This window comes from Drosophila virilis, chromosome X, assembly GCF_030788295.1.
Source record: "Drosophila virilis strain 15010-1051.87 chromosome X, Dvir_AGI_RSII-ME, whole genome shotgun sequence".
Classification (NCBI taxonomy): Eukaryota; Metazoa; Arthropoda; class Insecta; order Diptera; family Drosophilidae; genus Drosophila; species Drosophila virilis.
Genome location: NC_091543.1, coordinates 29,984,590 through 30,007,573, shown reverse-complemented (window position 1 = coordinate 30,007,573; position 22,984 = coordinate 29,984,590). Strand labels below are relative to the sequence as shown.

The 22,984-nt window shown below is 40.0% G+C and overlaps 1 protein-coding gene across 7 annotated transcripts in view; it reads left to right on the top strand.

The window, feature by feature from the left end:
* sbm (L-type amino acid transporter sobremesa) overlaps window positions 1-22,984 on the top strand; it is a 115,778-nt gene that overhangs the window by 77,371 nt on the left and 15,423 nt on the right. For 5 of the 7 annotated variants that reach the window (XM_015171108.3, XM_070209614.1, XM_015171107.3 and 2 more), the window contains one exon: window positions 21,077-21,178. The exons of 1 other annotated variant lie outside the window; for it this stretch is intronic. In XM_015171108.3, coding sequence (XP_015026594.1) covers window positions 21,077-21,178 — 102 coding nt within the window. Of the gene's footprint in view, window positions 1-20,545; window positions 20,910-21,076; window positions 21,179-22,984 lie in introns of those variants that run through there. One more of the 7 variants, XM_070209619.1, reaches the window with a different exon arrangement.

The following is a 22,984-nucleotide window of genomic DNA, read 5'->3' as shown; positions in this document are numbered from 1 at the left end:
CACATACATAAACTTATAATCGGTCGAATAATTAGTTTTTTTTCATCAAAATACTGTGTTTTCCAAGATATATATATTAAGCTGAGCATTTTCGAGCTTCTCTATTCTCATATATCTGCAAAACCGTAAGCAAGTGTCTATAAAGGTTTTAAATCATCGGCATGCCGAAGATATCCTCACTTTGTTGTTTCGAATGACTTTTTTGTGCATAGTCAGGAACGAAGGACTCGAAGTTTTAGGGTTCAAATTGCCGTTAGGGCCAGTCAGAACTTTTTTATTTTAACTACTACTGCTTAGGCTAACACCGATAAAGTTGCTTTATATCACTTGTTCCTTAATATACAACATATAACCTTTTTAGAAAGATTCTACTCACGTGCGCGATAAAGGCTTTTTTATCTTTCTTACCGAACATATTTTGATCATTTTTCACCGCCCTAAATTGCATTGTACCTACAGCACAGCACGACTTTTTGGATTGTATGTTCTTAAATTTGTATAACACCCTAAATTTCCTGTAAGAATACTGTATTTCTGATGATATGCTTCTTCCAAACCACCCTGGCTTATTTCCAGACTATTAACCTTCAAAAGCAATCTGTCCAAACATTTTAAAAAGGCTTAAATTTTTTTTCCGGGCTCTCAGTGATATTAGAACTATCATTTCAATGAGGTTCAGAAGATCCTGCTGGCCCTTTTGCTTATTTCTTCATTATGCCTTACATATCCTTATAATATTTCTTCCTGTAGTTCTATATTTGCTCCCATTATTTTCTATTTCTTTCTCCTTTCAGCTCGAACACTTTAAAATCTGCTTCTTTTCCTGGGCCTTACAATATATCTTTTACTCAAATGTGATCTCCATCCCATTGCAACAAATGTTTAATATTCCCCTTGAAACTTCAGTCTTTCCAACTCTTTGGCAAAAATCTGCAGTCCCCTATCAGCCCAAACGAGGTGGGAAGTCTTATATGACGCGGGCAATCAAAGCTACCCGCTGTCCCTAATATTTTTGGAATAATAATCATTTTGCAACTTTTCTGTAATTCAGTTGTCCCCCGCTCAGCAGGGATTCTTACTGGATCGGTTGACTTTAACATCATTGCTTAATGATGCTTTCTTTTTGTCATATCCTTCGGACCTCTAAATTTATTTTAATAATCTCCCCTCTGTTATATTATATGCTCATATACATATGTACGTAGATGATATAAAACTTATTATTTCAAACGCTGATACCCTACATCACTCTCGCCTATAATATGATATGAATTTTTGGTGTTCCGGAAATTAATTGCACCTCAATTGTTTAAAGTATATGCTTATGACATTTAATTAAGCTAATCTTTATCTTGTCACTTTAACAATTGACAAAACTCCATTACAATGGCAAATCTCTTTCTTTATATCTCTACCCTTGTTAATGATGCAATAGGTTTTCTTGGGATTTTTAAATGTTGGTCTAAGGAGATTACCTATCCCTTCGTACGCCCTATTCTTGAATACTGCTCATGTATTTGGTTTCCGCAGAATCAGGTTTAGTTAGGATCGAAATTAATCAGTTTAGAAGCTATTTCTGCTTTTACCTTGCGAGGCGTAATCTTGGTTGCTGTCGTACTCCAGCACGCTTCTTTTTTTTATACCCTGAGCCCATTGAAAATGGGTAAAAAGGGTAAAATGTATTTGCAGAAATGTATGTAACAGGCAGAAGGAAGAATCTCCGACCCAACAAAGTATATATATTCTTGAGTATATATATATATCCAATGGCCGAGTCGATCTAGCCTTGTCCGAATGTCTGTCGGTCCGATCGTCCGTATGTGAGAACGCAAGGATCTCAGAACCTTTAAGAGCTAGAGAAATTTAGCTGTAGGTCCTCCTAGAGCCTGCGCAGATCGAGTTTATTTCCGATAATCGATAATTTACTCCGTTTTCAAGCAGTCCATAAAAATCGATATCGGCATCCTGTTTTTTGAGAAAATTGGGTAAACAATAAGAGCTAGAGTCACCAAACATGAGTTGTTGCTTGTAGAATATATATATATATATGTCGGATGGTCCGGTGAATTCATGGGGTTTGCACTTCGAACAGCAGTCGAGGAGCAATCATGCCTTTCGCTCCGACCATTAACTTTCATATGTGTAAATAAATTATTTTCTTCGCATCGCTACGAATATCCACGAAAACCAGCGGTAGCCGCTTTTCGTTCTTGCAACGCAGTGAAAGCCAGTGATAACCGCTTTTCGTTCTTGCAACGCAACAATTACCAGATGTAAACGCTTTTACTTCTTGCAACGCTTTCTTCGTGTTCTTACACGAATCTGCCGCCAAAGGGCTATACGCACATCAGCAACTCTATGTACGGGCCACACTCAGCGAGGAAGAGTAAGAATCGCTCTCTCTCTCTCTCTCTCTCTGTTTCAACGCCACAATCTTCTTTAGCACCCTCACTGGTACTACCATTTGTGTCTGTTTCAACGCCACCACACATCTGTGTACCACTTCTGGTACCACCATTTGTGTCTGTTTCAACTCCACAATTTATTATGTCTTCATCCATTTCTGCAGAAACTGTTCCGACCGGTAATGCTCTCAAACATTAATGTGAGTATTTAAAAGACAGTTTACTGTTTAATGACTTCAAACCATATAGATCTCCATCCAGTAGTTCCGTTATTACAAACGCTCCTTTAAATTTACGATCTAATTTGGTTTGATTTCTCTCTCCACACTTGAGCAGAACATAATCACCCACTTTATGCTTTACAATTTTCGCTTTGTATGTATCGCTTATTTTTTGTCGTAGTGCGTATTCCTTATTATCTGTCATATGTTTCATTGACAATACTTGACAACATCACTAAAGGGCTTACATTTTTTCCAATTAGAAGTTGTAGTGGACTTGTTTGGCAAACAAACAAATGAAATTCAATATTATGTGCAGTACAAAATTCTTTAAACCCAGACCCCACAAAAAATCGGCCTTGATCAGCTATAATACGGCTTGGCACACCGAACAAAGATATAATTGCCTTAACTAACTGTATACAACATTTGGGATCTATTTTCAGTAAATTGGCCTCTGTCCTCTAGTTTAAGAAATGTCACATTTTCCAATTTATATATTAGTGTTCCACCGGCTGGCGGTAACATGTGAGTGGCGAAAGTACCGCTTTTTAAAATAAAAAGCTGATCGAGTTTCTTTAATTTACATAAGCGCGGTAAAGTTCTTCTCCAAATCTCAAAAATTTCGCTCTCGAATTAACGGCTCCAATTTAGGTACTCTTTTCGAGTTTTCGCCATGTTTAAATTCTAAAATCTGTGGGACTCCTCTAATTCTAAATTTCTTATTTAATGTTGCTGCTTGCCCTTGTATATATATCAGCTGTTTATTTTTACGATACTTTACCATTTTGCACAACATCGATAGAAATCTCGATTTATCATTGAAAAAAACAGGAAATGTGAAATATGTGTCATTTTATGAAATGTGTCATAAATGTGTTCAGAGGCTATATGATGCAAATATACGTACTTTGTAAACGCTTCTATAACGAGAAAGAAATACCTTTGCAGACCAAACCTTTTTATAATGCTTATAGTGCTTTCCCCGTATCTAAAAAGCACAGGGAAAATAGTTAAAACCGAATTTAATCAAGATATCTTGATAAACAAAAAAGTTTTTAATCGAAAATCTATTTTTCGACCGATTGTTCCTATGGCAGATATATGATTTAGTAGCCCGATATAAATTAGATTTTGCAAAAATGAAGGGAGCATACTAAAATCCTTAAATGCCGTGCTTAATTAGAATATCTAGAATGACATACAACCACCTTATTTTCGACCGATTGTTCCTATGGCAGCTATATGATATAGTGGTCCGATCTCAATGGGATTTTGCATATATATGAATATTATAGTAAAACTAATAAATACCGAGTTTGGTAAACATATCTTGGAAAACAAAATGTTTTTTCATACAACTTAATATTTGACCGATCGATCATATGGCAACTATATGATATAGTGGTTCGATCTTAATAGGATTTTGCATATATAAAGTAAAACTAATAAATGCTGAGTTTGATCAAGATATCTTGAAAAACAAAATGTTTTTTCATACAACTTCTTAATTTTCGACCGATCGTTCCTATGGCAGCTATATGATATAGTGGTCCGACCCAGCTGTTATGTTAAATATGTGCTGCGTGCAACAGAAAAAGGGACTTCTACAAAGTTTCATTAAAATAGCTTTAAAACTGAAAGTTCGCATAGAAACAGACAGACTGACAGACGGACATGGCTATATCGACATGGCTGTTGATACTGATCAAGAATATATATAAGCTTTATGGGGTCGGACAAAGTTATAATACCCTCTGCAAGGGTATAAAAACAATGACATATTCCTTTTCGTCGTTTTTGCCACTTTATTTTTCAGTGATGTCTACATGAGTTGTATGCCACGGTATTTGAACTTTGGGTATGGAAGGTGGTATTGAAACTTTCACGTTATGCAATTGTTAACGAATTTTCGGACATATTTTGACATACCATCAAACCAATATCAACTATACACCTTATCAGGGGACTTTTCCCAACCAAGATGCATTAAAGCCTCGTGAATATGAACAATAACGGCCCATCTATGCCCTCGAAACTACTGGTAGCCATCGGGTTTTACCATTACAGTAAATTCTACGATAAAGCAAGCCTAATCTCAATTCATATGTATTTGTAAAGACGATATATCGGGGTCTCGTTGCTGTTTAGCTATGAGCCAGGTGTCACAAAGTTCAGTTAAGTTTACTTGTTTTCAGTGGTTTTATTACGAGCTGGATTAGGTTTCGAGAAAAGAAATCTGCGTGCACCATGCATTTTCCCTTCCTATAAACAATATAAAACTCAAAAGATTGGCAATACAACCACCATCGAGATACCTTTTCATCGAACTCGATCTTTTGTTGACTTGCCTTTAAGGAGTTACAGTCTGTGAACACTGTAAATTTGATACCCTGTAAGTAAAGTTGAATAAATTTCACTGCGATGACAACTGCCAAAGTTTCCAAAAGATACGAATTATACCTCGACTCAGCTGGAGTTGTGCATTTGCTGTAATACTTAATTACATTGTTTTTTGTCTTTTATTTTATGCAAGAGTCTTGCACCATAACCGACTGAGCTAGCATCTATGTGCAGATATTGTGGATCATCTACTAGATATTGTGGATCAAAAGTGGGTCTGCCACTTCATGGCTTTTTTTCCAATCAAAGCTATTATTATCTTTGGACGTAAGGCAGTACAAAGGCTTCAACGTTTCAGGAAACTTTCGCACAAACTGTCGAAAGTAGGATGCCAGACTTATGAATGCCGCTGCTGTGTTATTGTTCGCGGCGGCGGCAAACCGACTGCATTTTACGTGGTTTAGGTCTAAGTTCACCCGACTCCACTTCGTACCCCAAATATTCTATTTTCGACTTTAGAAATGTACACTTCTCGAAATTATTAATGAAAATCCCGCTTTAATCAGGGTTTAAATTACTTTTTGCAATCTTGAAGAACTCATACTGTCCCTCTGGTGTAACAAACGCTGTACGTCGAAAGATTCTGGGTAGATTGGTATGTGGTAGAATCCACTGGCCATGTCCTACAAGAGAAATACTTTACCCCACGCAATCTGGCAATTCGGACAGAAATTAGAGGCATTTAATTCTTTATAATCAACACATAAGCGATCGGTTTCAATTTTTTTCTGACCAACAAAATCGGACTCGCAAATGGTGAGCAGCTAAGCTGAATAACGTTTGCCGTCATTAATTATTTTTCTTACAACGAACAGTTTCCTTTTCAGCTATTCTAATCCTGTAGGGGCGTCATTGTAGTGTTTTGTTTGGATCAATTAGACGAATTTCCAGCTGGCCAGTGTTAACGCGACTTTTCGGTATCCAATGGATGATGTATGGTTTCAAAACATTTATTAAACGTCAGTTCTGTCAGTTCTATCACATTCATCATTTTTGATAACACAATCTTCAAAAGTTTTTGATTCAGTTACAACATTAATCAGTTTCACTTTATAAATGCTAAACTGTTGTGGCTGTACCTCTCCATAACCTTGTCTTAAAATTTCTCTGCCTATCATCATATTTCAAATATTTGTCTATTACTACGTGAAGTAGTATATCCAAAACGAAATCATTAAGAATTACATTAGTCAACATTAACGAATTAACTATAAACAAAATCGTTTTCAATGTCCTTAAGCATTAGAACATTATGCAATCGTTTTCTAGAAAATGTTCCACCTACAGCTTCCTTTATGACTGAACACTCGGCTCCAAATTCAAAACAAAAATCAACAGACTCACTAGCATGGATAAGTGTACCTTTTTGTTCCAATACCAAGCACATTTCCACATGCTTCACTGTGCTCTGAGCAGTCGAATGGCACACGGTGGAAATATGTCCGTCCTTCCCACCCTTAAAGCAAGTTGCATTTGATTTTTGCTCTTTTGGTCGCATCCAATATCCTCCAGATTGGCCACCGCTTGATGATTTGAATTCACTTTTCCTTATACCCTATTCCCTTCCGCAATAAGAGCAAGTGATGTGCTATAACTCTTTTATTTTTCGGGACCCGTAATGTACCCTGCTTTCATTGTTTCTTGGCGCTGCCCTATTTCATACACTTGCAAGTGTCGCTGCAACTCGCTTGTTGTCTTAATATTTATTGTTCCCACTAACTGCTTCAGCCTGTTGTCCGTGTGTGCAGCATGCGCGAGAACAACCGATACCGCAATTTCCTCCAGATCCATATTTTTGATCTTGGTCATTAACGAAGTGACGAGTCTGCTAACGTACGCTGACATGCATTCTCCATTCCTTGGACGCCCGCTTAGCAGTTTAATGAGAGTAGCCGTAGTCGTTTCTATGCCCACAAATCTTTGGGCAAATAACTCCTTTAATCGAATCCAGCTTATTCCAGGAAAACATATCTGAGAAAGCAATGGCGACACACTGCCTTCCAAGGATTTGCTGAGAACCATAAGGAGTGCGCCACCCTCGAGCGGGTTCTCAGTAAGAATCATGTCTACAGTCGAACTCCAAGTACTTTCGTCAGCACCCGCAGCGTCGGGATTGTATTTTGGCAAAAACACCGTTTTTGATTCACGAGGCGCTGCGCCTGGCTACACTGCTCGCAACAACTCCACGAAATTCCCATTTTCTTCCTCAAACATTTCAGGCCACTGAAGATCAGTAGGACCCGATTCCATTTCTGATGTCGTCCATTCTATTCCATTTCCCTGCGTCTTTGATAGTGGCGTTAGATTTTGTTTTCTATTTTCCGGGTTAGCAATCACGTCTGTTCGCTCTGAACATTTACTTTCGTCTGTGTAAATAAATTTTTTTCCTCGCATCGCCACAAGTAGAAATAATTAACTATTTATTTTTTGTGTTCAAAATTGTTTTATATATCTTAAAGTTACGAGAAGCAGGCAGACCCGAATTGGTCTGTGCTTATTATTTAAGACCAATAGTTTATATATAGGCAAGCGAACCCGAATTCGTACGTGCCAATTTTAGCGAAGAGACAATTATTAGTTATAATTTTGAGTAATGGAAGTGGCTGATGCGTACCAAATGCATGAAGCGAACGAACTTAACTAACTCGATGCGCAGCGCATCGAGGCCTTCGCATAAATAAAGCTAGGGCAATAAAACGATAGTTACAGCGAAGAGCGGCAGCTCTATGTAAATGAATTCTTAAGAGCGAAATTTAGGCACTTGCTTTGCAGATAAAATATAAGATAAAATTGAGATGCTGCTCTTATCAGTTGCGAGGTCGCTCCAGTTGTTTTGGCTGCGTAACCAGACATTCTCCCCCCGTTGGAAGGCATGGGCTTTCAACAGATTCCCTGATGGGCAATAGGCATAGCTTGTTTGCAGCTCTTCTCGTTTCCCCTCTTGCGGTGCGCAAAATGGCTACTCGAGCGACTCCATCCTTTCCCACGATTAGCTCTGTGATTCTCGCCAGTGGCCACTTTAGAGGCGGCAGATTTTCATCCTTTACGAGGACTATGTCGTTGACGCATAGGCTTGGTTTCGGAGTACGCCATTTGGAGCGCTGCTGAAGCAGTGTTAAGTATTCTTCACGCCAGCGAGACCAAAACAGTTGTTGGAGGTACGTTACGCGTTGCCAACCATCCAGACGATTGAATTGAAGGTGCGTCACATCAGGTTCAAAGAACGATGAGCTGGGTCCACCAATCAAGAAATGAGCTGGAGTGAGCACATCTGGATCTGCTGGATCTTTTGAAAGAGGAAACAATGGCCTGGAATTAATTATCAATCCTATGTGGCAGACTAGGGTGCGAAACTCTTCGAAGTTGAGAACACAAGATCCAACAGCACGATGAAAATTATGTTTCGCTGTCTTCACTGCTGCTTCCCAAAGGCCGCCAAAATGCGGTGAACGAGGAGGTATAAATTTCCAATCAATGGAATCAGCCATGCAAAAATTATGCACTGACTCAATATGATTACGACTTGTAAATAGACGCTTGAGATCCAGAAACTCGTTTTTGGCGCCGACAAAGTTGATAGCGTTATCCGACCATATCTGAGATGGCCTCCCTCGAGTCGATATAAACCTCTTAAGCGCATTCAAGAAAGAAGCTGTCGACAGATCCTTGACCAGTTCCAGGTGAACCGCTTTAGTCGCGAAGCAGACGAAGACAGCCATGTAACATTTGACTGGAGCTTTATTTCGTACGTCTGGCTTATAGAAAAATGGTCCACAATAGTCAACACCAGAGACTTCAAAGGCTCGACAAACAGTCAAACGTTCTTTGGGCAGATCACCCATTATATGCTCTATTAATCGAGGCTTGGCACGAAAGCATCTCACACATTTTCCAACCACCTTGGATACGGTCTTCCTTCCACCAATCGGCCAATACTGCAACCGAATATGACCAAGAAGTGCCCGTGGACCAGCGTGTAAGTCCCGATTGTGAGACCGTGTGATGACCGAGTTTGTGATGGGGTGGTGACACGGGAGAATTATTGGATGGCGAGCGTCGAAATCCAGCGAAGAGTTTTTCAAGCGCCCATCAACTCTAAGAATTCCGAAATCATCCAAAAAAGGGTTAAGTGATGCGATACAACTGGACGGTTTAACAACTCTTCTCGATTGCAATGATTTGATCTCTTCCCACAAGTGTGCTCTCTGGACGAGCCTTAGTAAGAGTTGGGTCCCATGTTGTACATCAGACACTGTTAGTCCAGGATGCCTGCTTCTGTGTATGAATTTATAAATATATCCGAATAAACGCTGCATTGTATCAAATGAGTTGACGTATTTACAAGTGACAGTTATATCAACGAAGGGAGATGACGCAATAAGGACCCTTTTTATAAGTTCGATTTTTGTCCTTTCTGACAAGCAAGAAGCAGGCCAGTCCAATTTGTTTTTAACTAGAAATTTTGGGCCGTTGAACCACAGTGACGATTGATCCAATTCACTGGGCGTAGATCCTCTCGAGAGTATATCTGCCGGGTTGAGTGATGTAGGCACGTAACGCCATTCCATGCCATTAGTTAGCTCTTGAACTGCTGTGACGCGATTAGCTACAAACACATTGAGCTTGCAGGGCTCGGTCCTTATCCAGGAAAGGAATACAGAAGAATCCGACCAACAGTAGAATTTTCCATCAAACAGATTCATTTTAGATATCTCACGCATGAGATTAGATAATAGGACGGCACCACAGAGCTCTAGCTTTGGAACTGTGATTGTTTTCAGAGGAGCCACACGCGATTTGGAACACAACAGCTGACAACTGGCTGATGTTCGTCGAGAAACGACGTAGACACAGGCCTCATATGCTTCGATGCTGGCGTCGCAGAAACCGTGAACTTCTAACTCTGCTTCAGGTATTGACACGAGACGAGGAAATTTAAGAAACTGTGCCTTCTCAAAACTGCAGCAAAAATCATGCCAAGCTGTTGCCAGTGATGATGGCAAGCTCTTGTCCCACTCAAGCTTCTCCTTCCAGATCTGCTGCTTAAAGATTTTAGCCTTGGCAATCACCGGCCCTATGAGTCCAAGCGGGTATAAACAAGCGATCCATGGTCGATAGTATTGACCTTTTTGATGGTTTAGATCTCTGCTGAATGGACGAAAACGAAAACAACAATCGATCCGACGCTGAGTCCCAAGCGAGTCCAAGAGTTTTGGTGATGTCGCTACCATCATCAAACTTTAGGGAAGATTCTCTGTCCTCTACGGATATCCCGTTCAGTACAGCAGAATTGTTTGAGCACCACTTTCGCAACTTAAAGCCCCCACTTGCCAAGATTCCAGCCGTCTGATTAAGAAGTTCCTTTGCTTCTTGAATTGAATCACCCCCTGAAATGAGGTCATCAACGTAGAAATCACGCCGCAAAATCCGAGATCCAATTGGAAAATTAGTTTCCTCATCCATAGACAGCTGATGCATAGCACGGATAGAGAGGAATGAAGCTGGCTTTGTTCCGTATGTAACTGTATCCAGCTTAAAAATCTTTATATCCTGTTCTGGCGAGTCTCGCCACAGAATGCATTGGAGAAAATCATCCGGTGCTGAAATTACGAAAGCGGAGAAGGATATGAAACAGCGAGCTTTGAATAACAGGTCCAGCCATCAATAGTTCATTTAATGAATAACCTGATGAGGTAGCTGCTGAGCCGTCGAAAACGACTCGCAATTTTGTCGTTGAACTGTCTTCTTTAAAGACACAGTGATGAGGAAGAAAGTATTGACAAAGTCATATAGACTCTGGAGCAACAGGCGACATATGACCAAGATCCAAATATTCCTTTAGAAAGTTTGAATATTGAATCTTCAGATCTGGACGATTTTGTAGTTTGCGTTCCAGGGTCAGGAACCGACGAAAGGCTTGTTGGTATGACGTCCCCAGACATTCCAAACTTCGCTTGATGGGTAAACGAACTGAATATTGGCCACTAGGCAATCTGATATGAGTCTTTACGAAATGTTCTTCACAGATGTTTTCTTCCTTTGAAGTGGTAGGTGTACTTTCCAAGCAGGATTCTATCTCCCAAAATCTTTGAACCAATTCATCAGCACGTTCTTCAGAACTTGACTCAAGTTTGCCCGCAATATGCTTTGCCATTAACATAGAACCACTCAAGCGGGGTCCGGCTTCAGCACTACCCAACCAAGCCGTGTTTGTTGAATACACGGTAGTCATGGGAGAAGCTTAATCTGGCCGACGCTGAGAAGGTCGTAAAACAGGCTAGCTCCAAGTAGCAAGTCCACGCGTTGAGGTTTAAAGAAAGACGGATCTGCAAGTTTTATGTTATCGGGAATGTTTCAATTCGTCGTGTTGATAGTAAAACTCGGTTGACTATCAGTTATGTTAGGCGCTATCAGAGCTGTAAGGCATTTTGAGTATTCAGAGACTTGAGACTGTATTGTGATAGTGACCGTGTTTCCTTCTGTTTCAAAACGAGAATCTCCTAGACCAGAGACAATGGCTGAGGACTTGTTCTTCTTTAGCTGAAGCTGTTGAGCAAGGCGCGACGTTATAGGGTGAAGCTGAGAACCAGAATCAAAAAGCGCACGACAAGGTATCAAAGTGCCGGAGCGATTTCTTACAAAGATCATAGCCGTAGCCAAGACGACAACATCACTACTGAAATCCTGGGCAACAAGAGATGTGGAGGTAGATGGCGATAACTTAGCGAAAGAGGCATGGGCTATCGGCGATGAATTTGCAGGCTCAGTCAGCTGACCATACGGAGATACGGAATTGTTTAAATGCAGCAGAGAATGATGTTTCGCCCTGCAGGTCCGACAACATCCAGAGCTGCATGATCGCAATTGATGGCCTTTCTTTAGGCAATTCAAGCACAGTGCAACTCGTTTTACCTCCCTAAGCCGTAATGCAGGGGTCAAATTTCCAAATCAAGGACCATTATATATACTATGACCAGGGCTCTCACAAAAGACGCAGACAGGGGCGTCGTGGTTAGTGGCGATAAATGACGATCTACTGGTGTTAATTGCTCTAGTTTTTCCCACCTGATGGCTAGGGGCATAGCTTGCCATAGCAAAATTTACGGTTTCCATTGTTCGGCATCTCTGCTCCAGAAACGTAGCCATATGCTCCCACGATGGTATTAAATTAACGAACGACGAATCCTCTAGCCTTTCTTCCCATTTGGCTTGTGATATTGGGTCCAGCTTTTGTAAAATAATCTGCACAATGATGCATCCAGCGATTTGTTCGGAGTTGCCCATGCTCTTTAACGCGCGAATATGTGAGTTGAATTGGTTGGATAACTCACTTAGCGACACGGCCGATCCACCTGCCACCCTCTTGAGCCCCAATATCTCAAGTATGTGTGCCTGAAAAACCAAACGTCTATTATTAAACATTTTCTCCAATAAATTAAGTGCTATGGCATAATTATCGTTTGTTATTTCCAATGATCGAATCGCGTCCAACGCTGTATCCTTCAGGCACGATCGAAGATGCTGCAGCTTTTCGATATCTGCTAGATCAGGATGATTTTCTATGACGGTTGTGAACATAGAATAAAAGTCGGCCCATTCTGTGTAACCACCACTGAACGTAGGCAACTTTATTGAGGGTAGTGTTGGCGGTGCCTTAGCTCTAACTGTCTGCGAGGGCAGCACAGATTGGTCGCGAAATGTTGAGCAGGGCAATATTGAAACACGTTTCGCAATTTCACTCCGAACCGAAATTTCCATAGAAACTGCTTACTCGTCGAAGTCCTCACGCAATTGGTTACCGATTTCATCAAAGTCTAGTTCTTCGAGGCAAGTGTGAGTAATATCAAATGAGGTCTGAAGCCGCTCGATTTGCTTCAGCCTAACACTAAGACCGCACTCATCAACTGCACTAAGTGGCGAATTAGAGCATTTCGAAGTGTTTGCAAACTGTCATAAATTAAAATGGCTTTGCGCTTTAGAAAGGTCACCCTGTTTGCAGAGGGCACTGCACTAGGGGCATTTTCGGTTGCCATTAGAAGCGCGATAGAAAGCGCGTGCAAAACTAGCTGAGTAACTAACAACGGTGATCGCTAGTACATGCAAACCATTCAAAAAACAATAGTTGTACAATAAGAACTTCGGCGAATGCAAGTGTCAAGCTATGTAATGAAGCAACGGCAATAGTTTTTACATAAGTACCGCACGAATGAGCAGAGACTTTAAGCGACCGAGAGAGTAGGCAAAGCGACGGCGATAAGTATGTATGTATATAAAGTGCACAAAACGAAATGCCAGGTGGTGCCTTTTAAGATTATTGCTTTAATGTAAAGCAAATAATCTTACAACAACAAAAATAAAAATCACGTCGGGGTCACCAAATGTTGCGCTACTGAGCTTTTTCAATAGCTTTCACAAATAGAAATAATTAACTATTTATTTTTAGTGTTCAAAATTGTTTTATATTTCTTAAAGTTAAGAGAAGCAGGCAGACCCGAATTGGTCTGTGCTTATTATTTAAGAACAATAGTTTATATATAGGCAAGCGAACCCGAATTAGTACGTGCCAATTTTAGCGAAGAGACAATTATTAGTTATAATTTTGAGTAATGCAAGTGGCCGATGCGTACCTAATGCATGAAGCGAACGAACTTAACTAACTCGATGCGCAGCGTCGAGGCCTTCGCATAAATAAAGCTAGGGCAATAAAACGATCGTTACAGAATTGTCCTACGGTTGGTTAACGACGGAAGGTTGAGTAGAAGCAGTCTGCTGGAGTAGGACGGCAACCGAAGATTAGGGTCCCAATGGCTGGCTGTTGTTATATTGTGGAGACCAGATGCAAGAGCAGTATTCAAGGATAGGGCGAACAAGAGAGATGTACAGAAGTTTTGTTATAAAAGGATCGTTAAACTCTTTAGACCATCGTTTAATGAATCCAAGTATACCTTTTGCCTCATTAACAATGGCATCTATGTGAGGATTGAAACAGAGTTTAGAATCAAAAATAACGCCTAGATCCTTAATTGTTAGTATACGTTGCAAAGGGATATTGTCGATTGTATAACTGACAAGATATCTTCAGACATATTCAATTTTCTAAACAGCATGGGGCAGGCTTAGTTAGTGCCACTGTCACTGCCACTGTAAGTATTCGCTTTTTGCCTGTGGTGCACTGACTATACACACAGACGGGAATGCACAAAAACATGACAGGTCTTCACGGAACCTCAAGGCGAATGACACACATTCATGCGCGTCTTAATTGAATTCTGTCTGTGTGCGGTAGGTATGTGCTACTATTTTAATCCTTTTTTCGACGAAATTAATTTCTAGTGTGGCAGTCGATTAGTGGCGGTGGCAATAGTACGGTCGGTACGGGTTTGAATCCTATGGGGCAAAAATTTTTTTTTATTTATGACTGCTAACAGCTCGAAGCACGTTGTTTTAGAAGAGTGTTCAAGTTTTCTCCTACTCTTATTTAGTATTAAAAATGTTACTTGGTTATTTTTCAGATCAATATTATTATGACTGCCTACCCATTGCCATCTTTTGACGTGGTGTCGATTAGTACCGCTTTGGTGGTGTTGGTGTTATCGTTGTCGGTGTTTTCGGTGTGCAAAGTTATGATAGCTTGTTGATATTTTAAGCAAGTTTTCATTAATTGGTCACTGCTCTTGTCGTTCAGGGCCAGTAATAATATATTCTTATCTTGAGCAGAGTTCTAGTAACTGTTGTGTGGCCTTTGGTAGAATTAACCCGAAGAGAAATTTTTATTGGAATACAGATCATTTTTTCGCCGTTATCGTTTTGTGAAGTTTTAATCTTTTTTCGACGTCATTATTTGTACTACTTTTTTTTTGTTGGAATTCCTCGATTGTTATTCGGAATAAGGCGTCTGAGACATGGTTGTCTTTCCTTTTAAAATATTCAACAGTGAAATCAGATTCTTCCAAATCTAACAGCATTCGCATTAAGCATAAATTTGTTCTTCATAAAGAACCCGACTTTTAGCGCAACCTAGGCTGCATAAATTACTGAGACATCTGGAAACGCGGAAGGAGTTTCCTCTGCCATTAAGGACATGAGCCGAGCTACCGAAAGGATGGCAGAAAGCCAACAGTAGGTTTTGGGTATGCAAGAGCAAATCCTTACTCTTTTGACCGCGTTGCTATCCAAACGCACAGCACTGAAGGTGCCAATCTGGACTGCTAATGGCCTTTCAGGTAAAGTACTAGACAGGACTTTGGAGCAGTCTATTACAGGCCAAATGAGCAGACGTTGACTGATAACTTCAACGTTAGACTCAACTCGGCTGGGTGCAGATATTTGGTGGAAGGCGACGGGAATGCAGATTACTGGTTGAGGAGCGCAAATAGCAGCAATGTTCGTCAAGTGAAGGTACTGACCACAGGTTTCCCCATTCCCGTACGGCAGCAGAGGCATTCCTTCTTGACTTAGACTTCGCCATCTACCAGGGAATCCCTGCCAAGCTCCTCTCAATCGCTGACGATTGGAACCTCCCGAGCGACCACCTGGCTCTGATAGTTACTATGGAGAGCAGGGCCAGAGGGGTCAGCGCAATACCGAGGCTGATCAACGCGCACACTGATCTGAGTGAAATTGAATGCACCAAAATCGGCACTGGACAGTATGTAGAGGACGCCATTGGGTCACTCGACACTAAGATTCGGGCAGCTGCAGCAGAAGCCAGTCCCCTCATCAGTTGCCAGGCGGCTGGATAGCGCCGGCAACGGATTGCCCGCATATATATATATGCAACGTGCTCAGGATCAAAAGGCAGTGCAAACATAGGTTTCAGACGACTCAGCATACGTAGGACAGAGCGGACTGGCAAAGAGCGGAGCGGCAACTCATAAAGACCCTTCGCATACACAAAGACGCATCCTTCTCCAGGAGGTCGGAGGGCATGGATAATACCCATGACTCAGGATACTCGCTTTGGCGAGCAACTAATGTTCAGGTTTGAAGCGCCAACCCTGGAGAGCCGTTCCCCTTCGTCGCCACAATGGAAAATACTGCCTTACAGTTGAAGAGCAAGCTGACACCTTTGCCAGCCATCTATCGATTTGGCATCATCAGAGCTCGATGAGACTACCCGAGCGATGGAAACGCCCGCTTCAGATATCACCATCGGCCCCATCCGCGTGGAGGCGGTGATCAACTTCGTCAAAACCCTTCCCAGGGCTGTAGAACCGGGCCATAGTGGAATATGCCACATCACATATGATCCTTAAGTCCGGCAAGCCGAAATATGACCCTGAGTCATATTGGCCGATCAGTCTCCTGCATTCCTTGTCGAAGGTATAGGAAAGACTGATTGGCGCCCGACTTGCTAGGTTTATGGATCACATGGCCATTCTTCCTGATTACCCATTTGGGTTCAGGGATTGGCATGGCGCTGTTGAACAGATTCACAGACTGATTAACCATATTCTTAAGGCTTACGCCGATAAAGACTACTGCCATAGAGTCTTTGTAGACGTTAGGCAGACCTTAGACCGAGTCTGGATTGATGGATTGCTCCAGAAAATTAAGATGAGTTTTCCCGCTACCTTCTTTCTAGTTTTGCGCTCTTATCTAATGGAGCGTAAGTTCGAAGTCAAAATCAAGACAGCAATCTCTCATGTTCACAATATAAAAGCGCGTGTCCCTCACGGCAGCGTACTGGGTCCCTTCCTCTACAATTTGTGCCCGGCAGACATCCCCACTCCGGATTACCTACACGAGTCGCCACCCCAGAAAAACAGTTGATAGCCACACTTGACGATGATTTTATTCCATCCAGTATGAGTGCGCAGCCACTGACGGGCCCAGGAATACATCTACTTGTTTGAGACCCGGGCACGCAGGTGGTCCATCAAGCTCAATGCCTCAAAATGTAAGGCGGTCAACTACACGTGGCAAGGCTCCAGCAGTGTGGATAGATGGCAGCCCCCTTCACATTTGCAGAAGCGTCAAGTATCATGTAATTTTATTGGATAAGACGCTTTCCTTTCCGGCGCACATCGACAGCCTTCTCAATTGGATACTAAACTCTAACAGCCCATTGCCACTTCGCTACAAGCAAACAAACTTGACGATACATTATCCAAGTGTAGGGCATTGTATCTCGGACAAATCAAAGGCTGATTCAGACACTTCAAAATTTGGCCTTGCGGCGAATGACCGATGCTGAGTGATACGTAAGAAATTCTAGCTTGCAGAGAGACCTCAGAGTATTCGCCAACCGATACAAGGAACGCTTGCAGCGACACTGCAACCGGGTAGCAAGAAACCTCGCTGGGAGGTTTGTAGTCAGAAGGCTCAAGAGAAGATACGTCAAGGACCTTCTTCAACTCCGACATAGGAGTAGCCCCAGAGCTCTCGACTATCTACGTGACGATGCAGCCTTAATCATTTGACGTTTCTCCACGATCCAGCCTGAAGACGCAACCAGGCTTGTAGAAATATCCTCTTTGTGTTGTCATATAAATGTATGCAATTTATGATTCAATACAATATATATTTATTAAAAAAATGAATAAGCAATTTTTGTTGTGGCCTGTACGCTTGAAGTTTTTATTAAGAAAGAGGTCGAGATCTTAAATGCATATGCGCATGTGAACACCAACCGTACAATGTATACATACCAAATGGCCCTTTTTATCGAAACAAAAAAAAACCGAAACGAGCCGACCCCAAGGGTACCTGCGACCATTTTAGTGTGCCCAGACAGAGTAAAACTGCTGAGAGTGGCAACAGAACGCCGGCCTCAAAAGCCGAACGTTCACTCATTGCTTCGCGCACTTGCATCCATCTCTTTCACCCTGCATAGCTTCCCACAAAACCCCGAGATCTACAAACATTCATACGTTTGTGTTCTATGGATGTGCGCACAAGTAGATCGCGGCGTTTGTCGCGACTCAGAGGTTATTTCTTCAATTGTGTGCCTTTTGTGCCTGTGGTAGCAATAGGCACTCACATTTAAATGCTCTATCATGTATTTCTTCGTCAAGTCAGGCATGATGTGAAGAATCGGATCAAATTTTATTTAATACACAATTAATTGACCTAAATGAAATATTTATATTTATTTTCTGTTTACTGTAGGGACCTATTTTGCCTTATATACAAAAATATCTAAATCGTATTTCTGCAAGGGTAATTCATCGTCGGCTTGTCGAAGAATTTTAAGAAACGACCAAAAATTGACGCACACTCTTTCAAGTAAACAGTTGTGTGATATTATTAAAGGGTTTGGCCTGTTGATTACTACAAAATTACTATTTTCCATGCTTGTTGTAAGGGTAACTCCTGCTTCTGACCATTTTGGTTTGTTAGGATCTCTGTAATCACAAATAAATACTGGTTCATCTTTGCGAAATTCTGTGCTTCTGTTTCCCTTATGATTAGCAAGACTTTTATGTTGACTATTTATTATCTTGTCTCTGATTAATGGTGGTTTCAGTAGACTTAAACGGGACTTTAGTGTTCTCCCAAAAAATAGATTAGAAGGACTTTCTCCTGTGGTACAGTGCGTAGAATTTCTGTAGTCAAAAATGAATTGATTTAAAGCAGTGTCGAAATTTTCATAGAGTTTGCCTTTGGATGCAGGATGCCCAAGTGCTGTTAATATATGGCTAATACCATTTTTCTCTAGAAAATCTTTAAAATCATTCAAGGTAAATTATGTTCCGTTGTCACTTACGAGTGTGTCCACTAATCTATAACTCTAAAAGATTTCTTTTAACGCCTTAATTGTGAAAGACGACTTAATCTCTTTTGTTTTCACAACTTCTATCCATTTGGTGAAAGAGTCTATGACTACTAATAGATAATAATTATTAACAGGACCTGCTGATAGTGTTGGCTGCCATGGTATTAAAGTTCAGTTCTCTGGGCTGGCGCTTAATTCTTGACACAACTTCCAACTATCTTTTCTATGTCTTTGTCAATCTTTGGCCACTAGACATACGATATGGCTAAACCTTTTGTTATGACTAAACCCATGTGTGAACGAAGTAATTCGGCTAGAATTGATTTTTGCAATTTACGTGGAACTACTGTTCGGTAACCCCAAAGTATGCAATCATGACAATTCTATGGCCTTTTTCTTAAATAAGGCATATTCATTTCCTTCCAAATTTTCAATTTGACCTTCCTTTATTACCTGCATGACCTTGAAAAGAACGAAGTCATGCCTTGTTTCTTTTGCAATTTCTTTGAATGTTAAATTTAAATAATTGTTTGATTTAGTATAGTTTATGAAATTACACTCAATCGAATCGTGAACTGTCTCTGATTGTGGAATTCACAGCAACTCATCAGCCTTATTCACTTTTCCTTAAATGTATGCAATGCTATAATTAAAGCCTGACAATATGAAAGCTCATCTTTGAACTCTGGCGGAGGCCATTGATGGCAATCCCTTTTCTTCTCCAAACAAGAATTTCAATGGATTGTCGTCAGTTTTAAAATAAAGTTATGGCCAAGCAAGTATTGCTTTAATTTAACAACACAAAATTTAATTGCTAGGGCTTCTTTTTCCAACGTGCTATAATTCTGCTCGCTCTTTGTGAGTGTCCTTGATACAAATGCAATAGGTTTCGTTGTGTTAGCAGGAAATTTGTGTGATTTACTTGCAACTGCAGTATAACTTGAATCAGTGGACAAAATAATTGGTAAGGTACTATCAAAATGAATTAAAACTTGGTTTGAAACGATTTCTGCTTTAATTGCTTGAAAGGCTTGTTGACAATCGACTGATTAATTGAACTGCATACTCTTTTTGAGCAGATTGTATAGTGGATTTATCTTCTGCGTAAAATTATATATAAATTTTGAATAATGATTTGTTTCTCCAATAAATGCTCGAACTTGTGTAACATTCATTGGAACAGGACAATCCATCACGCTCTTGATGCTATCCATATTCTTTTGTAATCCATTCTTATCCACAATCAAGTATGATACCTTTTCTTGCATGAATTTACATTTTTTTATATTGGGCCAACATTCCTCAGTTTGTTTAAGACAATCCTTAGTGTTTTAATGAGCAATCACGTTTTTGCCTGTAACAGTGATATTGTCTTGATATACAACAACGTTGGGAATACAACTTAAAATTGATTCAATGGCTTGGCTTTACGCCAAACGGATGTCTTTTCATTTTCAAACTGATCTCGATATATATGTTTTCCCAAAACCGTTCTGGTTTTCGTAAAAAAGAAAATGTCCTTTACATGTACATATATACATGTACATAAAACCAGTATTAAACAGGAGGTTCTAGTTGGAAGCCCCCAACTAGGGAATACCCCGAACCCTCTAATTCCAACACCAAATAAATCGATATCGATTTTTATCGATTGCTTGGAAACGGAGTAAATTATCGATTATTGGAAAACTCGATCTGCGCAGGAACTAGGAGGAACTACATGTACATTTTCAAGTCTCTAGTTCTTATAGGTTCTGAGATCTTTGCGATCATACATACAGACAGACGGACAGATGGACAGGCGGACAGACAGACAGACAGACAGACAGACGCACATGGCTAGATCGACTCGGTTATTGTTGCTGATCAAAAATATATATATTTTATGGGGTTGGAGATGCTTCTGCCTGTTACACACATTTGCATTTTGCACAAATACAATATACTCTTTACTCATTTTTATGGGTTCAGGATATACAAATTTGAAGTACAATGAACGACTGACATTGTACACAACCAATATAAATATATGACATATTTTCATTTTGTGTACCGATTCTAATTCTATTTAATTTCCTGCACATTTGACTTGAGACATTATTGGTTTTTGTGACATGCCATAAATAAAATAAATTCCGCTGTAAAAACACACAATTTCCTCATGTTTGTATTCTTAGCTTTGGTATTCTACCTATTTTTAGCTGTCGAAGCTTTTAAGCCAATATTAGCAATAAGCAATATTAAGTTGCTGTCGCCTACACTTTTTCCTTTTATTATTTATGCTTCTTTCCAAACTTATCCTATTAATATAACCTTTACTATCATCTTAGGATCTGGAATATTTGTGTCACCTTCTGGTTTACTGGTTCGTACCGGTTCCGTTGGAGTTAGCTTCATAATCTGGCTTGCCTGTGGTTTGCTCTCGTTGTTGGGTAAGTAATGTAATACGCCACTTCTCGTATATACACATACTCTTCAGATTACTGGCGTCTTTCAATTGTGTGGGAGCATTTGTAATTGGCCCCTCTAGTTATGTCAGCGCCTGTGGCATTAACAATAAAATCTTAACACTTTTTTGTCGAGTATATATGTATATAAGTTTATAATTTTAAATTGCGTTGTTTCCCATGTCAGAATCTTAGCATTTATACCGACGCGCCTTAATGTTAGTGTGTATTCGAAATTTTACTTAACTTCAGAAGCAAACAGAAAAACAAACTATTCATAGTCGATATCGGAAACTATGATGAGAGCTGAAGACTTTAAATTTACAATATAGGTGTTCATGAATACTTACCCCGTTTTGATTATGTAATGTTGATAATGGTAATGTTGAAATCCTGTTTTCTACTTCGAAAAAATGTTTATGAGCTAAAGTCATAAAATATGCTACGTAGATGCCCTCATTGCATCCAAAAACACATTTTTGTCGATATAATCATTGGCTTTGTAATTTACAGACTCCTAGGTGATATACATGTAAGAATGATTGCGTTAAACAATGTTTATTTAGTCAAAAACGTTCCATTAATAATGGTTATAGTAATATTTAAGTAAATGCTATACGACTATTGCGAAAATATATTTGTGATTCTCAAAATAACTGCGATCCTCATTGTGGTTATTGTTATTCGGCCTTTTCTGTTTAGTTACGGCTGACAACTTGAAGCTTGAACTGTTCTTCTTCGCGACTATCTGTAACGAAAGTTAGGCGCTTTGTATACAGATTAGTAAATGTCTTGGTGGAAATGTAATATTATTAAATTTTGTAAGGACTTTATAATATGTTTTAGAATTAATGCACACATACCTTAGTGTTTATGTTCAAAAACTGCTAAGCAATTTATAATTAGTCTTACGAAACAATATTCAACCTAGATTTTTGACATTACGATTAAGAATCTTTTTATACCCTGAACCAAAGACAATATAAACACTAAGATGAGTAACGCCCATACATTTCTAACCTGCCCTTTGAGGCTTCGTACGGCATGCCTACCGAGTGGTTGTTCGTTCTCCACCAGACGAACGAATGCCGAAGTCGCGACTTGCTGATGCTGACACGATCTACGAAGTTAGTCGCCAACCTGCCTTCAGCAAAGCTGGTCGATGCTACTTTGCGTCGCTTCGTTTTCGAAGCACATTGAGCGAAAAAGTTTAGAACTTACGATCGACGCAAAGTGCTTGTGCTTTATCCATGAAATACATGCTTTATTTAAATGATATATTACCCTACATATTAACGATTAATTTTACAGGAAAATTTAAGAACTTATATAATTTTTACACAAGGCGCTTCTTGTGCAATAACTATATTAAGAAAATAGCACACATAGATTGATTTCACTTCTCTTTTTGGACAGTGTATGCTCGAGAAAAGTTCTTGTCTCAGCCAATAGCGTGCGTGCACCTTTTGTTGTATGCGTGAATTATGCATGCATAAGTACATCAAAATATGTATACATGTGTTGTTATGCATCGACTTAAAAATAAATTTTTTGTACGGAGCCAACCTCACTATACTAAATGCATTCATATATCAACAGAAATTTGGGGTAGGTAGTGATCTGCGCTAAAAAACTAAGAAAATTGTTTCTTTGCCAGCCAAAGACTTTGCCAGAGCAGTGGATAACAACACATTCAAATATGCTGTTATGTATGTATATTTACACGCATACAAACATAATTGCTTGCGCGGCCCTCATAGGGCCGAAGCTGAGAGCAAATTCTATTTTTAG